Source organism: Podarcis muralis, chromosome 11 (genome assembly GCF_964188315.1).
Source record: "Podarcis muralis chromosome 11, rPodMur119.hap1.1, whole genome shotgun sequence".
Classification (NCBI taxonomy): domain Eukaryota; kingdom Metazoa; phylum Chordata; class Lepidosauria; order Squamata; family Lacertidae; genus Podarcis; species Podarcis muralis.
The window spans coordinates 35790928-35817900 of record NC_135665.1 but is presented as its reverse complement, the minus strand read 5'-3'; the positions used below and the strand labels follow the sequence as shown (position 1 = coordinate 35817900).

The window sequence follows — 26973 nt, the reverse complement described above, 5'->3', positions numbered from 1 at the left end:
TGCTCTGTAAAATGTCACATTGAAGGTTGTTTGTTTGTTTGTTTGTTTGGTGGCTTCTATGCTAACTAAAGAAGAGTCCTGCTGGATGAAACCAAAGCATCCTGTTTCCTGTTTAGTAAAACATACAATGGCTAAACAAATGCCCATGGGAAGCTCACAAGCAGGGTATGAGCTCACTCCTGCTGTTGTTCCCCAGCAGCTGGTATTCAGAGGCAGGCTACCTCCGAACCTGGAGGTAGTATATAGCCATCATGACTGATAGTCTTATTCTCCATGTTGGATGCGTAACATTTGATTTAACACCAGGACCCTCTGTGCATCAAGCTTATCACTGCAAATACCGTATTTTCCTGTGTATAACACCCCCCCCCCATGTATAAGATGCCCCCTATTTTTGGGGACTCCAAATTGAGAAAATGGGGGGAGATTGTATCCATGTATAAGACGACTCACAATTTTGAACATAATTTTTAAACCTAGTCTTCTACATGGAAAAGCACGGTAAATACATTACTTCAAATTAAGTCTCCAGTGCTAGGCTCTAGAGGAATCTTGACTCTACAATATAAGCTAAGTCCTTTAAGCGAAGTTCCCATTGTTCAGGGATCGGGAACTTTCCACGATACCATTTAATTCATAGAAGAAATTTGTGGAGGCATACTTGTGGCAGAGTTTCATTATATGGGAAGCTGTTCAGGATCTGTTTAGCACCTACTAATCTGAAGCTGTGTATGAAGAAATAAAATAAATACAGTATAATGAACCCAATGCCATCGCATCTACAAATGAAGCGACTGTGTTCATAAAATATGTTGGTGTCTTCATAAAATATGTTGCTGGCTTTTTAATAATGTATTCTGTTCATACCTTCTCTGTATGCTGAGTATGTTATGGATCATGTCAGAAAAAGTGAGGTTGTTAAAAATGCAAAACATTTCCAAGCAAGTGTACAAAGTATTACTACTTGCAGGATCTAGCCACTTCAACATTGGCATGAGCAAGAGACCCAAAGTGGACCAGATGTATTAGAGAATTACAACATGGTTATTTAGTGACTTCCACATTTTTCTCCAAGCTGTACATAAGTTTATATGGTCTTGGGTTGGATCCTTAGTCTAAGACTGGGAGTGGGTGGGTGTGCCGCCCCCAAAAGTGAGATAAAACTCAGAGTACTATGGTAAAGAGGTTCTAGGGTGTAGGGTTCTGTCTGAAAGCCCAGACGGGGGTTGACAGAACATAGAACATCCCTGAATGGCATCCTGGTGGGATTTCCTCATTAGATTTGCGTCAATGGGTGGTACCCATTCACCAGGATCAACCCTGATGGAGATAACAGCCACCAGTCAGGTTGACTGGTTCAGGATACATACCCGATGCGTATGCCAAAGTCTGACTTTGATAGAATCATAGAGTTGGAAAGGATCATCTTGTCCAACCTGAATATGCAGTTGTCCCATACAGGGATAGAATCTGCAACCTTGGCATTATCAGTACCACGCTTTAACCAACTGAACTATCCTTAGAATTGTCTATAATCGATGAAATTGTGGCCATTTTGATCCCAAGCTGGTGTCATGTTTTTCTTACTGCATACGCACTGTTAATCCCCTCCCTCGGTAACCACTGACTTGCTGCGCTGTGGCCTGCGAACATGACGCCCACACAGTATGAATTAGACAGTTATAAGGAGTTTTTGGGGCCACATATGATCTCCATGCTTTTAGTTCCAATTATAGCAATCGCCAAAAAACTTTCTAATTGGTTGGCCTTGGTACAATTAAATGATGAATTTGGCACCTAAATGGTCATGTACAAGACAAAGCAAAACTGATACATCTGCTTTTTGCATTGTTCCAGCAAAAAAAGTTGCAGAAGTTTAAAGCTTTGATCTTCTGCAACACTTCAGGGAACATGAGTCGCCCTCACTGTACTAAGCAGACAATCAGTCAAACTAATTAGAAGTGCACTGCGGTTGCCTCTGCTTCAGTATGACGGATTCTTCATTAAGCAACTGGGGTTTTTTTTTGGTGATGACGGTAAACATTGTAATATGCTGGAATTAGTGTCTCTTTTTTTGGTAAGCAATAGCAAAAACGGTTAGCTGAGAATCCCAGTTGAATAGATTGCTCGTTCAGAGTTACTGTACACGTTACCAGTTTATGAAATGCCCAAACAGTAAAAGCTCTTTGAGAATTATGAAGTCGATTCACTAGTACAAGTTGTACATTTAAACTAATTATATCCAATCGGGTTTGACAGACAAAAACTGCTGTTACAGGAACAAAACTGGCAGGCTTCACAAATGCTGATACCTACTTTTTGCTCAGAAATAAGTGGAGTGGAGAGGAGACTTTTGCAGCACCAGCCAAGGACAGCTCTATTCCCATGTATTTCAGTTCAGGCCACATTGAACGGAATTAATTGATACAAGTTGATTAGGATTCACTTAGAATTTATTTCTAAGGTAGAATAATAGATTTGTCAATTGTACTTTTAGAATCATGTGATAAAAGAACCTGAAAGGTACCTTAAATTAGAAAACGTATCTCTACTACAATGCCCCCACCCTCCTCGTGTGTGTGTGTGTGATTTAAAAAAAAATAGTTTTCAACAATATATAAACAAAACAAGAAGTTTCTCCCAACCCCACCTTCCATCTGCCATAACAGAAGATTAATGTATAAGATTTTTCCATAAGTCCATGGGTGAAGTCGGTGGAGGCCGGTCATCAGGGTGTTCACTTGAATATTTTATAAGGGGTACCAAACTTCAATAAAACCATCCACCTCAGATATATTGTTCAAGGCATGTTAGTTTTTGTTAGTTTCTCAGATAAGGCAATTGTCCATATGTTTGTCTCCATTGCGCAATGTGTAGATGTTCAAGTCCTTTCCAATTCTGTGCTATAAGTAGTTGTGTTGCTATCGGGAGGAAATAATAAGTATATTAAAGTAAGTTGGTCTTTCTTAAAAATTGTTACTAAACCCAGACTTGGATTACACTATACATTCTGTTTTGTAATATTACTTCAGCGAATAGTTTTACTGAATAGTTCCCAGAATAGTTGTACTGGTTCACATGTCCACCACATACAGATTATTGTGCCATTTGCCCTGTATCCTCTCCAGCATGCTAGTGAAGATGTTATGCAAACGTAACTCTGTCTTAAGGGTGTTAGATGCCATCTATAAATTAGCTTAAATTAGTTTTCTGTTATGCAGGTCGATACTGATTTTAAAGGAATTTTTGTCTGTTTTCCAAAGTAGCAGAACGTTGCCCCAATGGCAATATCATGGGATATTTTATACAATATTGACAGAATTATATAGAATGTTCAGTCGTATTTAGAATTAATTTTTCAAAAGGAGTCAGTGACTTGAGTGCTTTGAATTTAACTGCTGGGTTTGAAAAAAAAGTATAATTTAATGTATAAGTAGTCAATTCACATTGCAACCTCCATGTTTTCCATGATTTGCTCTGCTGTGAGAGTTATCGTTTTCATAGAGACTAACCAATCTGTATAAGCCTTTGGCTTTCCATTTTACATCATATTTGCTGCCTTGGCGCAGCCATGGCCTGATAACGGGGGCCATTTTTTCTTGCCCGCACAGCTATTGGGGTGCCTCCCCTGCTGATTTGGCTTTGGCCTGCTTGAACAAGCAATCAGGGTGCCAGCAGGGCAGGGTAGGTGGTGACCTGGCTTCAACTTGGTCCGCCCCCATCATATAAAAGGAGGGCCGCACCTGGGCCCTCACTCTTTGGAGATCATTGTGGGATTCACCGCCCAGCCAGTCTGTTTGTGTCTTGTCCAAAGGTGAGTGGGCAGGTCAGTGAGGGGACCTTGTTATGGTATAGCCGGTCACTGTATTTGGGGCCAGGGAGGATTTTTTCCTGCAGACAAATTGGCCGGTCTGCAGGTTTTTGCCTACCTCTTATCAGAAGTCACAACTTTTGGTGGGTAAGGCATTGGGTTGGATCCTTAGCTGATCGAGCATCCCATTAACGGGATCCAGGAGGGATGCCTCTGTCCACACAGGGGCTGATGAGCTACAGCACCCTTCCAATGATGGCACAGCTGGGATCATATCACCTGGTGCATGTCAGGGGCGACCCTGCTTGATGCCCAAAGCCTTGGCCAAAACCTCCTTACATCTGTAATTAATAAAGTTGTGGCTGATTTCAACCCAATAGAAATGTCCTATGTTTTATTTCTATGGTTGGCCTTTCTGCGCTGCAGGCATCATGTGCCTGGGCATGCAATTCCACTGGGTTTGGAAAGACATGAAACTTCCCCATGGATGATGTCCAAGTGACTTTTCTTATGTGTCCAGTTATAATCACCAGGTATATATTGTCAATAAGTTTATATAACTGTTGTTATTTCGAATGTTTAATTCTTCATAGATTTTTCCTTCCATTCTCTAAAAAGCTGGAGCATGTGTGTTACAGTTATCTCAACATACAGTAGGTTTCCATGGTGATACATTGGTTGTCTCATACTGTTCAAAGTGGGCCCTGGTGTGGGCTAATAAATATGGGTGTTTAGCACCCAGAGAGCACAGTGCTCCTACAATTCTCCTGGCAGAGCTTCTCAAAGGTGTTTTGCATTTCTCGCCTCTTCGAGGCATAGTATTATATAACAAGCTGTAATGTACATACTTTTTCTATATGTACAAGGCAGAGTTGTTAGTTATGCCTCAAAGCAGTATTTCTTCTTATCCTCCTCCTCTCTTTCACATTAATGTTAAAGGACCCTATCACAAGCCAGCCTGAAAACAGTTATGTGGCAAATGAAATGCTTAAGAGGTCTAAAGCAATATGGAGTGTTAATTGGCCCTATGTACATCATATACGGGGATGCGGGTGGCACTGGGGTTAAACCACAGAGCCTAGGACTTGCCAATCAGAAGGTTGGCGGTTCGAATCCCCACAACGGGTTGAGTTCCTGTTGCTCGGTCCCTGCTCCTGCCAACCTAGCAATTCAAAAGCACGTCAAAGTGCAAGTAGATAAATAGGTACCGCTCCGGGGGGAAGGTAAATGGCATTTCCGTGCGCTGCTCTGGTTCGCCAGAAGCGGCTTAGTCATGCTGGCCACATGACCCAGAAGCTGTACACTGGCTCCCTCGGCCAATAAAGCGAGTTGAGCACCACAACCCCAGAGTTGGCCACGACTGGACCTAATGGTCAGGGGTCCCTTTACCTTTTTACATCATATACGTATGCATATTGTTACAGGCTTGCTGTGTGAGTTCATGGCTGCATTATTCTGTTTTCCAGACCTTTTCTTACCTGTGAATGTTTGCATTTTATGTGATCTTTCACACACATAAAAGCCACTTCTAGAAATCTAGTGGAAGTTTAGTGCTAATTTCCATGTTAGTTGTGTCCAGGAAAAGAATCCGCTTGCAACATGGAAAATCATGGGGTTTTGCATTGTAATTTTCCTGCCATTTTCATAATCATGCCAATTCCACTCTACATGATGAAATTTGGGTTAGCCTCCTAGCATACAGTTCTTTCCCGCCATTTTAAAAGTTAGCATGATATGGCAGTAGGTGGCTCAAAAAGCCACAATTCCATAATGTAACAGGTACTGCGGTATAAAAGGACTGTGCAAAATCAGGACAGAACCGCTAGCATTATATTCAGGAAAACGTAATGCAGTAAACCCTTGCGTGTCGGAATGCAGACTGTTCTAAACCTTTTTTATAGTCCTCATTCTTGTTTCCTAGGTAAATTGGATTTCACTCATGGCCAAAGTACACATGATGCTCAGTCATGTGGAGTTTGTCCTGGTCTTCCCTTCCACCCCCCCCCCCCAAGTCACTACAAAGGTTGCCAAGTAAAGCAGAAGGCTAACCCAGAGGGCAAGGATGGGAGTTTCTTAACCCTTCCCCATCATGCTGCTTTACTCTTAAAATCTCATGCCACTGCTTTTTTTCTTTTTACCTGACAAGTAAAATGATACACGTATCGGAGAAGGCTGGTCTCAAGCTCCCTGGCTTTTCCTTTATTCTTTGCTTGTTTTATTTATTTATTTATTTATATAGAACATGTATTATTCTCCCCCCCCCCTTTATCATTGAGCCCTAAAAGGCCTCGGTCCTGTATACCTGAAGAAGCGTCTCCACCCCCATCGTTCAGCCCGGACACTGAGGTCCAGCGCCAAGGCCCTTCTGGCGGTTCCCTCCCTGCGAGAAGTGAGGTTACAGGGAACCAGGCAGAGGGCCTTCCCGGTTGTGGCACCCGCCCTGTGGAACGCCTTCCCATCAGATGTCAAGGAAATAAGCAACTATCCTTTTTAAAAGACATCTGAAGGCAGCCCTGTTTAGGGAAGTTTTTAGTGTTTAATGCTGTATTGTGTTTTTAATATTCAATTGGGAGCTGCCCAGAGTGGCTGGGGAAACCCAGCCAGATGGGTGGGGTATAAATAATAAATTATTATTATTATTTGCAACAACCCAGTGAGGTAGATTAAGCTAAGAGATGTTAACAGGCCCAAAAGTTGCCAGTGGCTTTGTGAGGTGAGTGGAGATGTGAATCTTGATGGTCTTGGTGCTAGTCCAGCAATCCACTCCACTCCACTGGCTGTCCCAGTGAAAACTACAAAACATAAGGAGGAATTAGGCAAGGCGTAGTTTGGGCTAGGGGGAGAATATTTGATTCTGCAGAATATGGCTTTGTGAGCAGGTGTCCTGCTGCAAGCAGGCTTCAGGATTGAGGAGATTCAGAAGGGACTGCATCCAGCATTCATGCAAGAGCTGCTGCATCAGGATGTTACAGGATGTTGATGTTGTTCATTAAAATAATAGTAACTGATGTATCTTTGTATCTAAAAATGATCTAGTATAGTGCAGACTTAAACGTGGTCGCTCAGAAGTAAACACCATTGAATTTAATGGGACTTACTCCCAGGTGAGCATAGAATTTCATACTAAGCTACTAATGAAAAGTTCATGGTGTGAAACTTGCCTAGGCAAGCCACAGTTTTTCTGTCTGAAAAATAGGGGATAATGCAACGGTCTTAGCATACCAAGATTGTTGAAAGGAATGGATAATGCCCGTGAAACACTATACAAACATTAAGTATTACATACTTTTCCTATGCTGTTTTATAATTCATCTATTCAAAGCAAAGGTCAGAGGGGGCAGGGCTTCTGTTGAGGTAGGTGATTAGCTGTGGGAGGAGCTTATTAGAGTTTTAGGGCAGCGGCGCGCGCCTAGCGGCGCGCGCAGTTTGATCCATATTTTAGATTTAGGGGAGCTAGTCTCAAACATTTGTTGGGGGAGACCTAGGTTTTTTGGGAGGGATTTATTTGTCCTGTCTCCACACTTTTTATGATAGAGGACCACTGTAGTCACCCCCAACGACACGTTCTCAAGATGGAGGGTGAGGGAACAGCTGCAGTCGCCTGTGGTTCCTGCGCAATGTTTGCCATCTTGCCAAAGGTTGCAGGCAGCTTTACCTGCAGCAATTGCATGTTGATTGCCCTCTTAAAAGACAAAGTCCAGCAACTGGAGGAACGTGTAGCTACGCTCCAAAGAATTAGAGAGCTGGAACTCTTCTTGGAAGCAACAGAGCACACCGTCTCCACCAAGGAAGAGACAGGGGACTCCCCTGAGAAGGTGGCTAGTTCACCAACACAGGAGCCAGATATATGGAGAAACGTGACTCAAAGAAGTAGGAGGCCCAGGGTTCGCTCTGATTGTTTAGAAATACGCAATCGCTTTGAGGTCCTTTCCCCTACCATGGAAGACGAAGAGCAGACTCCATTTGAGGATCTCTCCCTCATTACAGTCGATCAGGTATATGAAGATGAGCAGCAAAGGCAGTCCTCAGGGAATGTCCAGGCGACCTTGGAACGGACAGCTCACAGAAGAACCCCGACCAGACCTAAGAGGAGGCGTGTGGTGGTGATAGGGGATTCCCTACTGAGGGGAACAGAAGCAGTGATCTGTGGGCCTGACAAGATGTCTCGGGAAGTGTGCTGTCTCCCCGGGGCTAAGATCCAAGATGTAACTGAACGACTGCAAAGAATCATAAAACCCACTGACAAATACCCCTTCCTCTTGGTTCATGTGGGAACCAATGACACTGCAAGCAATAGCCTCCAGAAGATCAAAAGAGATTACGAGGCTCTGGGCAGGAAATTGAAGCAATTAAATGCACAGATTGTCATCTCATCTGTCCTCCCAGTTGAACGACGTGGCCCAGGGAGAGAGGGAAAAATAGTGGAAGTGAACAACTGGCTTCGCAAATGGTGCAAACAGGAACGGTTTGGATTCTTAGATCACGGACTGCAGTTTCTTGAAGATGGACTTCTGGCAAGTGATGGGCTGCACCTCACAACGGTTGGGAGGAATGTTTTTGCAAAAAATCTCAGAAACCTCATCAGGAGGGCTTTAAACTGACTAATGTGGGGGAGGGAGACAGTGCTCCTGAAGGTAGGAGTCTATCAATTGATGAAGATGATCATCCAAATGTCATAGACCGAATGGAGCAAAGAGCATGCAGACCTAGTGGTGGGAGGAAAAAATCCTTAAATAAGAGACACGGGGGAATGATTAATGGACTTCAATGTCTGTACACTAATGCGCAAAGCATGGGAAATAAACAAGATGAGCTTGAGCTCCTGGTACAGCAAACTAAATATGACATAATAGGAATCACTGAAACCTGGTGGGATAAATCCCACGATTGGAATGTAATAATGGAGGGATACAATCTATTTCAAAGAAACAGACCAGACAAGAAAGGAGGAGGAGTGGCGTTATATGTCAGGGATGTGTATACCTGTGAAGAGATCCAAGATTTAGAACCTCAAAGCCAAAGTGAGAGCATTTGGGTGAAAATTAAGGGAGAGAAGAATAACAGTGACCTCATTGTGGGAGTTTACTATAGATCCCCAAGCCAAACGGAGGACATAGATGATGCCTTCCTGGAACAGATGGCCAAGCATGCAAAAGGAAGGGAGATAGTAGTAATGGGGGACTTCAATTACCCGGATATTTGTTGGATGTCAAACTCAGCCAAGAGCATAAGGTCAAACAGATTCCTCACTGCCCTTGCAGACAACTTCATTGTCCAGAAAGTGGGAGAAGCAACAAGAGGAACAGCCATTTTAGATCTGGTCCTAACCAATGTTGATGACCTGGTTAGTGGGGTAGAAGTGGAAGGATCATTAGGCGCGAGTGATCATGCTCTTCTGAAGTTTACTATACAGCGGAAAGGAGCAGCCAAGCATACTAGGACTCAATTTCTCGACTTTAAGAAAGCCGACTTCATAAAGCTTAGGGAAGTGCTGGGTGAGATCCCATGGACAGTAATACTAAAAGGAAAGGGAGTTCAAGATGGCTGGGAGTTTGTTAAGAGGGAGATAGTAAAAGCACAACTTCAGGCAATACCAATGAGACGGAAACATGGAAGGTGCCTAAAGAAGCCAGGGTGGCTATCTAAAGAACTTTTAACTGAGTTAAGATTAAAAAAGGATGTGTACAAAAAATGGAAAAGGGGGGAAACCACCAAAGAGGAATTCAAACAAATAGCCAGCACGTGTAGACACAAAGTCAGAAAAGCTAAAGCACAAAATGAACTCAGGCTTGCTAGAGAGGTTAAAAGCAACAAAAAAGGCTTTTATGGGTATGTTCGTAGCAAAAGGAAGAACAAAGAAACCGTGGGGTCACTCAGAGGAGAAGATGGTGAAATGCAAACAGGGGACACAGAAAGGGCTGAACTCCTCAATGCTTTCTTTGCCTCAGTCTTCTCCGATAAAGAAAACAATGCCCGACCTGAAGAATTTGGAGCAAATGATTCAGCAGAGGAAACACAACCCAGAATAACTAAGGAGATAGTACAAGAATACTTGGCTAGTCTAGATGTATTCAAGTCTCCAGGGCCAGATGAACTGCATCCAAGAGTATTAAAAGAACTGGCAGATGTGATTTCAGAACCACTGGCAGTCATCTTTGAGAATTCCTGGAGAACAGGCGAAGTCCCCGCAGACTGGAGGAGGGCAAATGTTGTCCCTATTTTCAAAAAGGGGAAAAGAGAGGACCCAAATAATTACCGCCCAGTCAGTCTGACATCAATACCAGGGAAGATTCTGGAGCAGATCATTAAGCAAACAGTCTGTGAGCACCTAGAAAGGAATGCTGTGATCACCAATAGTCAGCATGGATTTCTGAAAAATAAGTCATGTCAGACTAACCTGATCTCGTTTTTTGACAGAATTACAAGCCTGGTAGATGAAGGGAACGCAGTGGATGTAGTCTACCTTGATTTCAGCAAGGCATTTGACAAGGTGCCCCATGATATTCTTGTAAAGAAGCTGGTAAAATGCGGTCTTGACTATGCTACCACTCAGTGGATTTGTAACTGGCTGACTGACCGAACCCAAAGGGTGCTCATCAATGGTTCCTCTTCATCCTGGAGAAGAGTGACTAGTGGGGTGCCACAGGGTTCTGTCTTGGGCCCGGTCTTATTCAACATCTTTATCAACGACTTGGATGATGGACTCAAGGGCATCCTGATCAAATTTGCAGATGACACCAAACTGGGAGGGGTGACTAACACCCCAGAGGACAGGATCACACTTCAAAACGACCTTGACAGATTAGAGAACTGGGCCAAAACAAACAAGATGAATTTTAACAGGGAGAAATGTAAAGTATTGCACTTGGGCAAAAAAAATGAGAGGCACAAATACAAGATGGGGGACACCTGGCTTGAGAGCAGTACATGTGAAAAGGATCTAGGAGTCTTGGTTGACCACAAACTTGACATGAGCCAACAATGTGACGCGGCAGCTAAAAAAGCCAATGCAATTCTGGGCCTCATCAATAGGAGTATAGCATCTAGATCAAGGGAAGTAATAGTGCCACTGTATTCTGCTCTGGTCAGACCTCACCTGGAGTACTGTGTCCAGTTCTGGGCACCACAGTTCAAGAAGGACACTGACAAACTCGAACGTGTCCAGAGGAGGGCAACCAAAATCGTCAAAGGCCTGGAAACGATGCCTTATGAGGAACGGCTAAGGGAGCTGGGCATGTTTAGCCTGGAGAAGAGGAGGTTACGGGGTGATATGATAGCCATGTACAAATATATAAAAGGATGTCACATAGAGGAGGGAGAAAGGCTGTTTTCTGCTGCTCCAGAGAAGCGGACACGGAGCAATGGATCCAAACTACAAGAAAGAAGATTCCACCTAAACATTAGGAAGAACTTCCTGACAGTAAGAGCTGTTCGACAGTGGAATTTGCTGCCAAGGAGTGTGGTGGAGTCTCCTTCTTTGGAGGTCTTTAAGCAGAGGCTTGACAACCATATGTCAGGAGTGCTCTGATGGTGTTTCCTGCTTGGCAGGGGGTTGGACTCGATGGCCCCTATGGTCTCTTCCAACTCTATGATTCTATGATTCTATGATTCTATGATTCTATTCAAATATGCATGTATCTCTCATGGCTGTTTTACCGTTAATACTGGAAAACGAGTAAGGAGTATTCCTTTGGTTTCAAACGTTAGTTGTTGTGTTTTTTTTTTAAAAAACAACTTAAAAGATTGTATGCGTTATAAAAGGGGGTCAGAGACTTGAAAAGAGAAATGAAAAGAAATTATTGTCAATAAATGTGCAGAAGAAGGCTGCTATAGAGAAACTGCACACAAACAATAACCTGCTGCAAAGGAAGTGAAAAGCTTTTTAGCTGCATAGCAACAACTTAACATTCACTCTGCATGCTGGATATTTCTCTGGTTTGGTTACAGATTAAGCAGATTCTGCCTGGAAATAAAACACCTGTGTTGCTATGAGAGGAACATAATGTTTGACAAAGCATCACCGGGCAAATATATTATTTATTATGATTTATTTATGATTTAACCATGAGCAATGTATCTGAAAATACAAATAGATGAGTGAACTTCACATATTTCTTGAGTGTTCTAGAGTAGTTTCAGTGATGGTGATGATGAAGGAGAAGAAGGAATGTTGGAATACTTCTCATCATTCTCTCAGTAATGGAAAAGCAGTGGCCGTAGACAGACAAAGTTTCAGCTAATTTCTATACAGCAAGACTTTTACCAACAGGCTTTCCTCATAGGATAACCAAATCAAACATTTGTTTGGTAAGTCCTTGCAGAAGTCACTAGACACCGAAGCTAAAATATTTAGAAATATGTATAGGGTAATAGCATATATCTTTCCTAATCACGCATTCAAAATAAAATGTACAAGAATTTCAAGAACTTTGCTCGTGACTATTGTCTGGGTTTCTATGGAAACAGATGCTGAATTGCTACCCACATGGTAGCAAACAATCACTATAAAAGAAACCGTTACAAATATACTGGATTGATGAAGCTTTTAGTTTAAATCCTTTATCCAAACATCTGCACTAAGCTGAAATGCAAATGACTGGAGTTAGTGTTTCTCAATGACTCCAAACATGAAGATATTTCAGTACATGCATTTTCTTGAACCCATCCCCCACCCTCCCAGTGTCTAATCCTTGGAAATATTCCTCATTGTTCTGGAGAGGGATGCACAAGTATTAACTAAGAGAAAAAGTCAGATTTATTCTCAGAACTGATGTATGTTATCCGTCTAGGTTTGAGGAGGAGATACTATATGTTGCTTTTAAGCATAAGACATTGCTTGGGGAATCCATAGTACAAAATACTGCAGCTTGCAGTTGGCCTAGCCAAATATCACCTATTTTGAAAATCTTCACTAACTAAAATTTAATTTCTGAGCTGAGAAAAGTGCTGATTTCTGCCTTGGAAGTCCTAAAATTAATTATTTTTCTGTTGAGATTTGTGTACCACCCTTCATGAAAAATATTAACTAGTCAGTTTACAAAAACAATGTACTATAAAAACATAATACGGGGTATGTTTTAATGTTAGTTTAATGTTACATAATTAACTTCATAAAAATGACTTAAACCATCAGCTTCTAGATATATTGTATATGTTACCTTAAATGAACTTGATCTTGGATAAGAATAGGTAGGTCAAAGTAATGTTGGTTTAGGTATTGCTGTCTTGTAATTCAAAACTCTTGAAACAGATACATTTTAATAACTTCTTGGTTTTGTTCTTTTCAGAACCTTTGGTACAAGGTTCAAATGCTTATTCAAAACAACAGAATTGTGAAAAACAAATGCTGAACAAAAACCCATATGTAGTATGATTACTTCATTCAGAAAAAAATTCTTTTGCAGGATTTTGAGCTAAACAATGAACTGAAGATGAATGTTCTAAATCTGCTAGAAGAAGTTTTGAGAGATCCTGACCTTTTGCCACAAGAAAGAAAAGCTACAGCAAACATCTTGAGGTAAAGCAGTTGAATTAGTTTAATCATGAAGTATTGTTAGGCATTTGTGGGTGCCAGACTGCTCTAAATTCCTGGGTCTAGTAGATATTAGAGTTTAATCAAGGCTTGGGGGTTAAACTGGACGCCAGAGTTCTAATCACTGGACCCAATTTCCTGTGTTCAGGAGACTGGGGTGGCATTCAACAATATTGTAAGAAATGAAGAAATTGTATTCTACATTATCCACACAGCGCTTATTTTCAAGGAATCACAAAAAGAATCACAATGCAGTCACCTTTGCAATAAAAATGTGCTCATTTCTTTCAAGAGTTAAAAATTAAATCTGTTTTTCTCCTAAGGGTAGGAGATTTTGCCAAAATACAGGCTTATTATCCACTGATTCTCTGTGATAAAACTTTTCCAGAGTTTGTTTCAAAAGTACAAAATATCCTTGTTACTGAAATGTCACTAGCCACAGAGATACACATTTTTATATGAAATATTCTGGACCTATTTTAGAGCACTCTCTCAGGAGGATCAAGATGACACCCATTTAAAAATTGAGGATATAATGCAGATGGTGAGTTAATCTACATAAGCTTATGTCAGATTTATTCATATTTATGTAAATTGGGGTAAATGAAATCACTAGAAATGGTGTTTGGCTGCTTGCTTGTTGCAGCTTTTATAGCAAATTAATTACCGTCCCTTTTGTATTTGCCCTTGACCACTCCCTGTTCTAATCGTTCAACCACATTTGTTTGAAACAGGTGAAAGTATAGCTGTTAGCTGTTCACAGGCTTTGTTGGAAGTTATGCAAAACACAGGCCTTCCATTTGAATATATACAGTGGAGGTCTTTTAGAATGGGACACATCTGTGAATGGGCCTCTTAGCTCATTATGCAAATTATTGGAAATTGCAGTGTCTATTTGCAAGTCAAAGCACAAACAAGAGTGTATTAGGGGGAAAAAGACTTTATGTGCTGCCACATACCACAGAAAGATTATTTACATGAGGGAAGCATGAAATGAATTGAATTTGAACCACAGAATAGCTTGGGAAAACAGATAGCTTTGCAGTTATAGTACTTGCTAATCAAGGTCAAATTGTGTGTTGCAACAGTGACAGCAAACTTAATTCAGTGTTCAAAGCTTACTGGTTTTGCCCTAGGTGTGTGGATACTAAATTTATCCACCCACATTATGCACCCATGCCTTTAAGTGGGCTTTACTCTACTCGTTATTTTGCAAGCCCTGCAAAATTATAAGTCCCTTATACCTTACTCTTTGCATCTGAATATTTTAGTCTTTGTTAATTCACCAATGCTATGAAGGCACAATAAAGAATCCAAATGACACAGCCCCATCACAAATGGCTTGTTCATATGGTTTACATTTTGAAGAAGAAAACATATTAATGGATAACCAATGTAGGGAAAGAGAAAGAGAAATGTTAAGGGTTCTCCAAGAAGAGTTTACAAGAACCATGGGCCCTCTTTGCCCAGATGGATGACATAGAGAGGGACCTTGCTTCTCCTCCTCAATCAATATACCTCTTTTGATATCATCAGCAGTAGTATTCTCCTGGCCCAACTCTGTGGGCATGGGTATTGGGGCAGCATTTTTCTGTAGGTACATTGCATGTCAAGGCCCCCAAGCCACCCCAAAGAGAATAAAAACACAAGGACACAGAATTCTAGGTTCATGTTAACGGGCAAAATTTAGGCCACAACTTTATTGGTTACAGAATGTGAACGGTATTGGCTCAGGCATTGGCATCAACAGACTATAGGTCTCCCGCCTTGCAGGAAGATTGGTAAGGGTAAATTCCAAATGTTCTTGAAGTGTGGGAGTTCTTAATTTTTGCTGAATTGCACCTGAAGTTTCTATTCCTCTTCCATAGTAGAGAACTCTGTTCTGTTAGTACCTTTCCTCTTAGGTTGTTTCCATAAATGAAGAACTGGGCAGTGAAATTGACACTGCCATCAGTTACCTAATGGGGCATGAAACAAACTAGAAGGATTGAAATGGCTGTTTTTGTGTGCTTCCTTGTTTACAGTTAGAGTGTCCAAAACCAGAGTGCTTTGAAACTTTATCGGCTATGGAACTCGCTGAACAAATCACTCTCTTAGATCACATTGTTTTCAGGAGCATACCCTATGAGTAAGTGGCTTTCTGATCGTTATTATCAAGTGAAAATATTTTGTAAGTGAAGTTACAAACTGATTCACATTAGTGACAGGCCTATAAAAAGAATTTGAATGCATAACAGATAGAGCTGTGTTTAGTGCTGCTTAAAAACTATCATAGCATAATAAATGGACTATGAAAGACTTTAATCAAAGTGTTCATTAGCAGCACATGTCTATTGCACTTCTTTGTGAGCAGAATGCAGTTCACTTCCTGAATAGACTTACACACACACACACACACACACACACTGTAGGCTTGAGAACAAGAGCAGTGAATATTGAGCTTATCAAATACATACCCTTTCAGCTTCCTAAATTAGCCATCTCCTTTTAACCCAAGGGATGGTGCTTTAAAATGAAAAGGGGCTTTTAAAAATCCTATACATCTCTGGTTATTTAGCAGTGTGGGATAAAAATTGTATACAGTGGTACCTCGGGTTAAGTACTTAATTCGTTCCGGAGGTCCGTTCTTAACCTGAAACTGTTCTTTACCTGAAGCACCACTTTAGCTAATGGGGCCTCCCGCTGCAGCTGCGCCACCAGAGCATGATTTCTGTTCTCATCCTGAAGCAAAGTTCTTAACCTGAAGCACTATTTCTGGGTTAGTGGAGTCTGTAACCTGAAGCGTATTTAACCTAAGGTACCACTGTATATGACAAACAATATGACTCACACCTTTTTCCATGTGTATATTTATTGAATGTTGTAACTCGCCCTGGGACCTTGAGTGAAGGGTAATAAATTAAAACAACGCCACTGCCAAAAGCAACAACTTTGGGGATGCCATAGAGAATGCCTCCTCTTGGTCACCCCCCAAAAAAAGAACTTCTGAGGGACTGGAACTACCAAGAAAGCCCCCTGTGCTGATGTTAACACTTGAGAGGGTCAGTGGGGTGGGGTGGGGTGGGCAGGTCTTTCAGGTATGGTAACACACTCCAGTGGGTTCCATCTGCATTAAACACAATAAAACCAAGTACAACACACTGAGGTCCTTGGAGGAAGCGTAAGATAATTTTTTAAAAAAATGGTTTATAAGTTAATAATATAAATAAATACAATTAACAATATTCTGGTCTGCCATTTCTGATGATAGTTTCTTCTTTTGTTCTCTTCTTTCTGATTTTTCCAGAGAGTTCCTTGGACAGGGTTGGATGAAACTGGATAAAAATGAAAGAACACCGTATATAATGAAAACCAGTCAACACTTTAATGATGTAAGTTGATGTAAATGCTTTACCTTCCAGACTCTTCATGACTAACTATAGAAAAAACCACCAGAGCATTCCATTTTCCTAACCTGCTAGCCAGCAATTGCATAGTTGCAGTTGACTGAAATCTTCAAACACTAGCAGAAGAAATTAAACTATACCCTTGTTTAATAAAAACAAAATAATACCAATCTTGTTTCACATTCCTTAGTTTATTGATTTCTGCTTAGATTACATCCATTGATTCACAACTGAGAGCCCACTCACTGCCAAGGGCAACTTGCTGTAAGGTGAAGATTGTTCTGCCTTTGCCATCTTCCTTAATTCACTTTTTCTTGTGCCATTGCCATTTATGCAATATATGCTTTCTTAGTGTTAAATGCTAAAAAAAACCCCCCATCATTGTAATTCCATTTATACTGTTAATAGCATGCTGTAAATAGAAATATTCTAAGAACTGCTTCTTTGACCTAGATGAGCAACCTTGTGGCTTCCCAAATTATGAATTATGCTGACGTTGGTTCACGTGCTAATGCAATTGAGAAATGGGTAGCAGTGGCAGACATCTGCCGATGTTTGCACAACTATAATGGTGTGCTTGAAATCACATCAGCCTTGAACAGAAGTGCAATCTACAGACTGAAGAAAACCTGGGCTAAGGTTTCTAAACAGGCGAGTAATCACAAAATGTGTTATCTGTGTAATGGGTATTGTCACTAGAAATATTATAAGTAAATGGTTTGCAGTGGTTCAGAATGATGTAACCACATCACTAGAAAATCAGTACTTTAACCCAGTGTTTCCCAACCGGTGTTCCGCGGCACACTAGTGTGCCGCCGGACGTTGCCTAGTGTGCCGTGGGAGGGAGGCGGGCGAGTCGGGCTAATCCTCCGACGAGCTCCACCTCCAGACCCATTGCTCAAATCCTTTAACCCAGGAGGGCGGGGAGGGGAGGGGGAGAAAGAGAAAAAAGAAGGGGAAGAGAAAATATTTTTTTTAAAAAAGGAAAGAGAGGAAAAAAAGCGAGGGATGGAGGAAGGGGAATAAACAGAAGGGGAGGACAATGAAGAGGGGCGGGGCTTGGCAGGCAGCAGATAACTGGGGAGGGGGGCGCGGCTGGCGGCGGCTCAAGGCAGGAAGGGAGGAGCTGCCTCGCGGAGAGTCTTGGGCTGCAGAGATTTCCCGTTCAGGAGCGCGGGAGGCCACGCCGTGGATGGGAATCTCCTCCTCTTCCTCCTCCTCCTCCAGGAGAGAGGGTGGTCCGCCCCACCGAGTCGGGCCTGCTCAAGCGTGGGAGCCTATAGTTAGAGCTCAGCTCCTTTTCTTGCCTTCCCCGCCCCCCCACGGAGCACATTTTCCTCGCCCCCCCAACCCCCGCATGTAGAATAGAAGCCCTCCAGCCTCCACGGTGCACAAACTCTCCCCTCTGCAACGAAGCGCTTTGTTGCATATCTTTGGTGAGGTTTTTAGGCAGTCTTGGTGCACCTTAAATCAGCGCTAATTGCGCCTGGACGCAGTATTTACTTCCGAGTAGGCCCCCTTCTCCCCCCCCCCCCCCGGTAGCACCTGACGTTGCTATTCGTATCATCAGGTTTGTTTGTTGATAATTTAATTGTTTTAAAAGCATCATGCTAAAGAGCTCTCTCCCACCCCCAGACCCTTGGGCAAAACAGAAACACACACATACACAAACACAGAGATTGAGCCCTGCAGGTTTTATGAAATGAATGGATTCTGAATGCCTGTTTCAGTGGCTTGTCCGCCTTGGGCTGCTGGGCCAGACACCTGTTACACGGTGCAGTCCGTAAGCTGTGAGCGCTGCTACCTGCCGCCGAGACCACGCAACGACAGTCTTGAAAGACCTACATTGGCTCCCAGTACCTTTCCGAGCACAATTCAAAGTGTTGGTGCTGACCTTTAAAGCCCTAAGCGGTTTCGGTCCAGTATACCTGAAGTAGCGTCTCCGCCACCATCGTTCAGCCCAGACACTGAGATCCAGCGCCGAGGGCCTTCAGGCAATTCCCTCACTGTGAAAAGTGAGGTTACAGGGAACCAGGCAGAGGGCCTTCTCGGTAGTGGCGCCCGCCCTGTGGAATGCCCTCCCATCAGACATCAAAGAGATAACCATTACCTTCTATGCTGTTACTATTTTTTTATTTTTTTTTACATAAGTAAAAAGTGACCTTTCCCCATCTGGCATGGTGGTGTGCCTCGAGATTCTTTTCATGAAACAAGTGTGCCTTTGCCCAAAAAAGGTTGGGAAACACTGCTTTAACCATCAAGAACAGGACCAACCTTATCATGGGGCCACAGGGAGCATTACATTCTCATAACCCAGCACTAGAACCCCACAGTGTTTGTCTTGCATTTGAACGCGTTTCAGCAGAATTTTCTTAACCTGAGTAGTATCATATTCCTTTTTGCTATAAGGAGTGAATCTTCTAATTTGTTTTCTTTGTAGGCTAAAGCCCTTATGGATAAACTTCAGAAGACTGTATCATCTGAGGGAAGATTTAAGAATCTCAGAGAAACACTCAAGAAGTATGTTTCAAATTATTACATTTTGCTGTGAATAGTGGATAGTTATTAAGATAATACTTCAGCTAGCTATCTTCTATGGGAGTAAAACTGAACAATTAAGAAATCATCTTTTTAATACAGGCTTCATGGAATTCAATTCCAATGTTTTGTTGAACATACTCCAAAGTCATTATCATGTATAGATTTTTATAGTATCTCTGGGTAGTGCCAGAGCATATAAACCTATTATTCTGTATATAATGTGTCCTAATAGAATTGTAGAAACTTTTCCAATAAATGTATGGCCACATTAATTTAAAAAAACTGCTGGGAATATCCAACAACCTGGATAGCCAACCTGGTGCCCTCCATATGTTGTTGGACCACAAGTCTCATCCTCCCTGACCATTGGTCATGCTGGCTAGAGCTGATGGGAGTTTCAGTCCAACAATATCTGAGGGGTCGTGTGGGCTGTCCCTGAGCTATATAATATCTCCATAGCTCTGAGATTCATATGAAGAGTTCAAAGAAGGGTAGATTCTATGCAATTATTTGGTAGTGATGATTTTGGGGAACAATCTACTAGCACTTCTGTCATGCTATCTCCATTCACTTTGATGGAGTTTCCCTTGCAGCCCCACTATAAAGTGAGTGGATGTTGGGCTGAGCAATCCTTGACGATTTATGCAAGTGCTAACATGCTTGTTGAATACATAGAGTTGATTCTGAGTAAGCTGAACTGAGAGTTGACCCATTGAAATAAATAGACCTAAATTACTTATATTCATTAATTTCAATGGGTCTATTCTGAGCAAGACTAGCAATAATCAGCAGAGTTCACAACAGACTTACCTCTGAATCGAAATGTTATAGGACTGTGCTGTAAGTCCCAGTGTTGAATGGGGCTTACTCCAAGGTAGATGTATGTATACTGTATTTTTCGCTCCATAGGACACACTTTTTCCCCTCTTAAAAACTAAGGGGGAAAGTCTGTGCGTCCTATGGAGCGAATGCAGGGGGGAGGCAGGCAGGAAAAGCCCCCAGGAAAAGCTTCGCACGTGTCTTGCGGGGACCGCCGCTCCCCAACCTGTTCTGGGGGCTGGAGTCGGGGGAAGCTCGGGCTTCCCCCAGCCCCACAAGCTCTGGGAGCGGAGGCAAGGCTACCTGAACCCCCCTGAGCGCAGCGGGAGTTCTCACTGCACTCAGAAGGCTTGCGGATAGCCGCCTGAAGCCTGGAGAGCGGGAGGGGTCGGTGCACACCGATCCCTCTTGCTCTCCAGGCTTCGCTTTGCTGGAGAGGCTGCATAGTTTTCCCTCTCTGCGCAGCACCCCTTCAGCGAAGCAGGAGGAGAAATGGAAGGGGCTCCGTTTCTCCTGCCACTTTGCTGAAGGGGCGCTGAGCAGAGAGGGGGAGAATCCCCCCCCCCCGTTCTCCCCCTCCTATGGTCCGGTGCATCCTATGGTCCGGTGCATCCTATAAAGCGAAAAATACGGTACTTTACAGTCTCATTTCACTACTGCAGGTAGGCATGTTCAGTTTTATTATTTTCCTGAGTGATGCACACTATCCCCAAGGAGTATGACCTGTTCATATCTCAAGATCCAGAAACACTTTCTTTTCAGGTTTTGAAGACATAGATAGCAGTTGCACTTTTCTTCTACACATTCAGGCATTCACTTACTGCTTCTTTGCAATTTATGTAAGGTTTAGCTATTTAAGAAAATATGTCAGATATGGAATGTATGAGAGTAATTATAGCTCAGTTATAATTGCTTACATGAATTCAGGCTCAATCAGCTCAAAGTCATCTTAAGACTATAGTCCCATGCATACATATAAGGGAGGTGAAACCCCAGTAGGTACAATAGACTGTGATTCCAGATTGGGCTGTATGTCATTCAAAAGACTCAGGAGTTTATAGTGAAAAGGTTAGAATGACCCATGTACAAGACATAAGAGTAAAACCTAAAATTTCTTATCGTGCAGTTGTAATCCGCCTTCAGTGCCATATCTCGGGATGTACTTGACAGACCTGGCATTTATTGAAGAAGGAACACCCAACTTTACTGAAGAAGGCCTTGTCAATTTTTCCAAAATGCGAATGGTAATACTTCCCTCTACATTTTGGTTTCAGTTTATAAGGACTTACTATTGACCATATATTGACTGCATTTCAAGGTGTGTTATAGGTAGAAATGAGAACGAAATTGTTTATTATTGTATGCAGGGTCAATGTTCTATCACCACCTGCTGGTGAATTTTGGAGCGTCCATAATCCAGTTTATATTTATGTACACACATTTTCCCGTTTGTACAAGAGTAAGTTGAAGATGATCAGCTGAGTCAGCTGTTTTGCATTCAGTGAAATATATAGATAATGTAGAACTCCTTACATATAATATAGAACTCCTTAACCAGCATTAGTTGCCTATGAGGAGCATGTATGTGTTTTCCGGCAATCAGAAATGCACAGAAGGGCATAATCAAGTTATTTATTTAGTTCATAAAATGCATATATTATATTTCTTTGTCATGCACAAACAGCATGCTTTGAGAAGAAGGCAGTTTTCAGGAGATAATTAAACTGCAATAGCATTTACAGTTGATTCATAAATGAAATATTAGGTGGATTTGTGTAAATGAGGGAAAGGTCAATATGGCCCAAGTGAGGTTGAAATTGTAATTCAGAAGAAGATACATGTAAAAGTCTCCTGAAACGCCATTTGTTGCAGGATAGAATATTTTAAATTCTAGTGAGGTCAGTGGCTTGGATCCAAAGTTGCTCCTCCATTCACAACTTCCCCTAAACATAACACACACACACACACACACACACACACACACACACACACACACACACCACCTTTTCACACACCATTCCGAAGATTCTCTCAAGCACTGGGAGCAGGGTTTTTTTAATAGCATGCAGGGTGCTGCAGAGGAAAAAAGGAGGCAAGAAAAAACCCATTACAGTGGTACCTCTCGTTACGAACTTAATTTGTTCCGGAGATCCGTTCTTAACCTGAGGTACCACTTTAGCTAATGGGCCCTCCCGCTGCCGCCACGCGGTTTCTGTTCTCATCCTGAGGTAAAGTTCTTAACCCAAGGTACTACTTCTGGGCTAGCGGAGTCTGTAACCCAAGGTACCACTGTACATGGCAATAAACTCTGTTCATTCATGAAAGGAAAGTTAGGATCCAAGCTAGTATGTATGAAATTAAACAAGAGACTCTTTTTTTATATTTGTTTCTTTAACAGATATCACATATTATCAGGGAGATACGACAATTCCAACAGACTTCCTATCGCATAGAATACCAACAAAAGGTATTGTACTTTCATCTGTCCTCTTGCACCAATATAAAGTTTCTGTGGTGCTCTAGGTGTACAACCACATTTTTCATTTAGTGGAAAAGGAGATGTTTATGTTAAATCTAAAATACTGGCTAGATCATTTGTTTTCCTTGAATAGCACAATAAGTTCTGTTCAGGAAGGGTGCAATGGGAACAGTGATCTGATATGTCCTATTTACAGGGACAGCAAGCTAGCCCTAAGTTTATAATTGCAGAGTCTCCAATAAATTGCATTATCTGTGGAATTCCACATTTATTACTTTTGCTAAAGACTTACATTTGTGAAATAATGTGGATTAGGGATGGGAGGCTGGAAGATTGTTTGAGATCTACTTGGGTATTTGCAGTACAGTACCGTATTTTTCGTCCCATAGGATGCTCTGTTCCCATAGGACGCACCTAGTTTTTTGGGGGGGAAATAAAGGAAGTCCCCCCCTTTATTCCCCCCCCAAACCAGGTCGGGGAAACCAAACCAGGTCGAGGAACAGCAGGATGGCAGCGCTGCGCCTCCTTGCTATCCCCCGAGCTTGTGGGGCTGGCCAATGTCTGTCCGGCAGGCGGGGCGCTCTGCTTCAGGGCGCCCCTCGTGCCGGGCGGCAGGCTGCTATCCGCAGCCTAGACAGCCCTGCGGGAACTCCCGCAAGGCTGCCTAGGCTGTGGATGTGTTCCTGAAGCCTGGAGAGCGAGAGGGGTCAGTGCGCACCGACCCCTCTCGCTCTCCAAGCTTCAGCGAAAGCCTGCATTCGCCCCATAGGACGCACCCAGATTTCCCCTTCATTTTTGGAGGGGAAAAAGTGTGTCCTACAGGGCAAAAAATACGGTAATTTGTGTTGTAAACCGCTTTGAGATTTGGTTATTTAAAATATAAAGCAGTATAGAAATGAATTTAATAATAATACCGGCAATCCTCGTTTTGCACGGGGGTTCCTTTTCCTTTCTTCTAGGTCACTCAGTACTTACTTGACAAGAGTCTCATCATAGATGAAGATACTTTGTATGAACTATCCCTAAAAATTGAACCTAGGCTGCCTGCCTGAAAAAAATACCAGTGCTGTCCTTCAGCCTACAGAGAACTTTAGAGTAATGGGGAAATTATGCATGATGTGCCCCCCTACAGAATGCAAGGGGGAAAGCTGGAAGAAATTCAAATTCCCTTTTCGATTAAGGGACTCAGAGCCTCACAGAGATTCCTTTTTGGGCACAGAGAAGCAGTTGCTGGAAGTAAAAAGACCAAACGCCAGAGATGTTGATTAAACAGCTGTTGTTTTGCAAACGTGACAGTTTAGTGAACCGGAGACCTAATGAAGAAGAAAGGAAATGGCTGTAATAACCACACTGAATGAGGCAATAATGGGGCAAAGTTAAGTATGGATAACACATTCCATTAGACTTCAATGAATGAGGAAATACAAGTGTAAAGCAAGAGGCTTTGCCTACAATGCAGAATCCACAAAGAGCATGCAAGGAACTACATATTTTGATCCAGTTTGCAATTCATCGTGTCCATTGTAAAGTAATATTTTAATCCGTAGATGAAAATATCTAAGAGCATCATCAACTGCATTTGTTATTTAAACCATTCATTCAAAGTATCTTATTTGTCAATAAATCCTGGTATCTCCTTTCCCCAAAAGGCTGGGGAGCAGAGATGCAGCATATTAAAAGCTACCTTAATTATTGTACATACATTTTTCTTTCTCTAGAAGTATGATGAGTTAATCTAGGGTACAAATGGATACACTACCTTACAATGTTGTCAGACAGACACACTTGGGTGGGACTCTGATATTTGAGTTCCATGGCAAAGCCTGGCCTTATAGAACAGGAATGGGGAACTGACCAATTGTCACGCTGGCTGAGATTGATAGGAATTGCAGGCTAGCAGCATCCATAGGGCCACCAACCCTCCACCCCCTACTATAGTAGATTAATTGCTTTGCTCTTGGTTTTGGCAGAGCTATTTCTATAACTTTTGTTTAAAAATATGTTCCCCCATACTGAGCATACCATGTGTGCTCCTGTGCACATATGCACAGCACTTTTCATGTGTGGGCTTCCTCCATCAACGTTGGAGAGCAGCTGCAAGCAACTAACCCACTGCTAGCACTAAGCTTTTCTCCCTCCTTGCATTAGTACCAAAGCCCTATCTCCCATCAGGAATAGGTCAACCAAAGTAATCTTACGACTGCATCGTATGACTTGGAACTCCTGTTAGTCTCATGTACTTTAGAACCGGTTCTAAAGGTTTAGATGTTGGCAGTGTCAGACAGAATCACACCCATGCATTGCTGCTACATGCCATTGCACTGTGACGTGCATTTAAACACCGCTGAGCCTCACATAATGGTTGCAGGGAGCTCCTTGCACACACTAGAACTCAGTGGAGTCTTTGCAGCCTTGAACATATAGGAATTACTGATTATTTTGCACGTAACAACATTGCTAAGAAAGGTTGATCTATATAAATTACACTCTGGCACCAGTAATTCTGGGGGACAGGAAGAGTAGAAACATTTATTAATTTTTTTAAAAGCAGTAATTCGTCCACTCATTGGATAAATGAAAACAGACTTTGTTTCCTTTTAAAATACTGCAAAGGATTCCACCTCCACTAACCCCCTTCCCATATGCCATCCTTAAGAACCAAAACTTATGGGACACAATCCAGGGAAAATCAAGCAACTTTAGGTCATATTGAATTCAACAGGAAGAATGTACTTTTAATATTTATCAAATCAGTGTGGTTACTGACTTGTGCCCCTTAGTACTAGCCTTCCCCCTCAATGTGCTCCCTGATTAAGTCCTTTTATTTAAAATGCTTGTGGTACTTCCCATGGTTCTTTGATAACATGTAGCCTCCTTTTTGTAGTTGCATGGAAAGTGAACACAAACACATCACTAAAAACAGAATGCAGATACTAGCACTGTTGAATAACTAGGCTGGAAAAGTGCCCTTACTTTTCCAATGATTTATCAGCCAGTTGACAAAATAGGGCTAAATATCATTATTTACCTCCCTTAAACCCTCTCAGGGAGATAAGTGTTTTAAAAAAAGATTGCCATCTAAGGCATATTTGAACTGATCTTTACCAGACTAAGCTGCTAAATCCTAACAATAGAAAATGGATCTGCCTAGCTTCTGTTTTGTTTGCGCATTTTTTCATCTTTATTTGCACTTTAATATATATTGTCGGCCCAGAGAAGAGCTGAACAATAAATTCCGCTTATGTCTAACTGCAAATACTACTAGCATGTATTAAGTATCTGTGCAGTAATAAGTTTTATTGTTTCTACCTGCTAGAGGCCTGGGTTTTACTATTATTAATAAACGCACGACTGGATGTCAAAGAAGTCTTGGGAAATTCTCAGTAAGTTTTTTTTTTTAAACAAACAAAAAATAAGTAAAATTCCTAAGGCATGTTTTAAGTACTTCTGGTTAATGAATGTGGTAAACTTTAACTTGGGGAATGCTATTTATAGATGTGTATTTATTGCTTGTCCTTTCATTAGTGTCCAACAGGAAAAGCAGACTGCATCTTGATGCATGATAAACAGAAGCATGGGTTATTTGGACAAAACACTTATTTTACTGCATTATTTTTTTAAAAAAATTTTTTAATCCATATGGCAGTTATTTAAGAAAGGTGCTCACATCTCAAAAGGAGGTACCTTTTTACTTGTCTGTGGGTTCTCCCCTTTCTATTCTTTTTGTTCCACTCACCTACCCACCACAAAACCTATACAATGTAATACCTATAGTTCTTTATGGGCATTATCTGTGATGTACAGGGGTTGATCATTTATAACTTCATTTTCTTGTATTTCATTTTGCAATATCAGCTTTGTACTTGGGGAGGAGCCTTTGCATATCCTGGTGTATAAGTGCAGCAGAAGGTGCATTTCTGTGTCTTTATCCTATTTATTTTACTCCTGTTATTAAAATATAAGTTAACCCTGTTGCTGTGGGGTCCTTGTTGTCTATGTTTAACCTCTTATAGTTTCACAGTTTAAAGCAAAGCTGAATTGATCACTGTCGCCCCAATCAGATTAAGGAAATTAATGTGTGAAAATGGGCTTCTATGCACATTTCTGCTGTGACACAGTTGCAAGTTAGCTACAAAGTTTAGGAATCTTGACTTGACCTACTAGCATGCACCACTCTCTTGCACAATCTCGTAGAAGAGTACACTTTCATTACAAGTGTTCTGAAGTAGTGAAGGAGGCAATTAGACTGAATTTCAGCACTCCTTTGGCTGTCCAAACCGGCCTATAATTTCTATGGGACATGGTATGGGGATGGTATCCACAATATACAAAATACTGCTCCTACAAACCCACTCACCTCAATAAAAAAATAAATGGGAGAATGATATAGGTTACAAAATAAACC

The 26973-nt window shown here is 41.8% G+C and overlaps 1 protein-coding gene across 1 annotated transcript in view; it reads left to right on the top strand.

Annotated features, from left to right (window-relative positions):
• Positions 1–26542, top strand: part of RASGRF2 (Ras protein specific guanine nucleotide releasing factor 2) — a 90301-nt gene extending 63759 nt beyond the window's left edge. Inside the window, exons 18-27 of the mRNA XM_077935891.1 lie at positions 13099–13106; positions 13180–13328; positions 13827–13887; positions 15368–15471; positions 16630–16714; positions 17183–17380; positions 19170–19249; positions 21216–21333; positions 22488–22556; positions 23528–26542. Of these exons, the coding sequence (XP_077792017.1) occupies positions 13099–13106; positions 13180–13328; positions 13827–13887; positions 15368–15471; positions 16630–16714; positions 17183–17380; positions 19170–19249; positions 21216–21333; positions 22488–22556; positions 23528–23620 (965 nt within the window). The 3' untranslated portion in view covers positions 23621–26542. The remainder of the gene's footprint in view (positions 1–13098; positions 13107–13179; positions 13329–13826; positions 13888–15367; positions 15472–16629; positions 16715–17182; positions 17381–19169; positions 19250–21215; positions 21334–22487; positions 22557–23527) is intronic.
• The last annotated feature ends 431 nt before the right edge of the window (positions 26543–26973 follow it).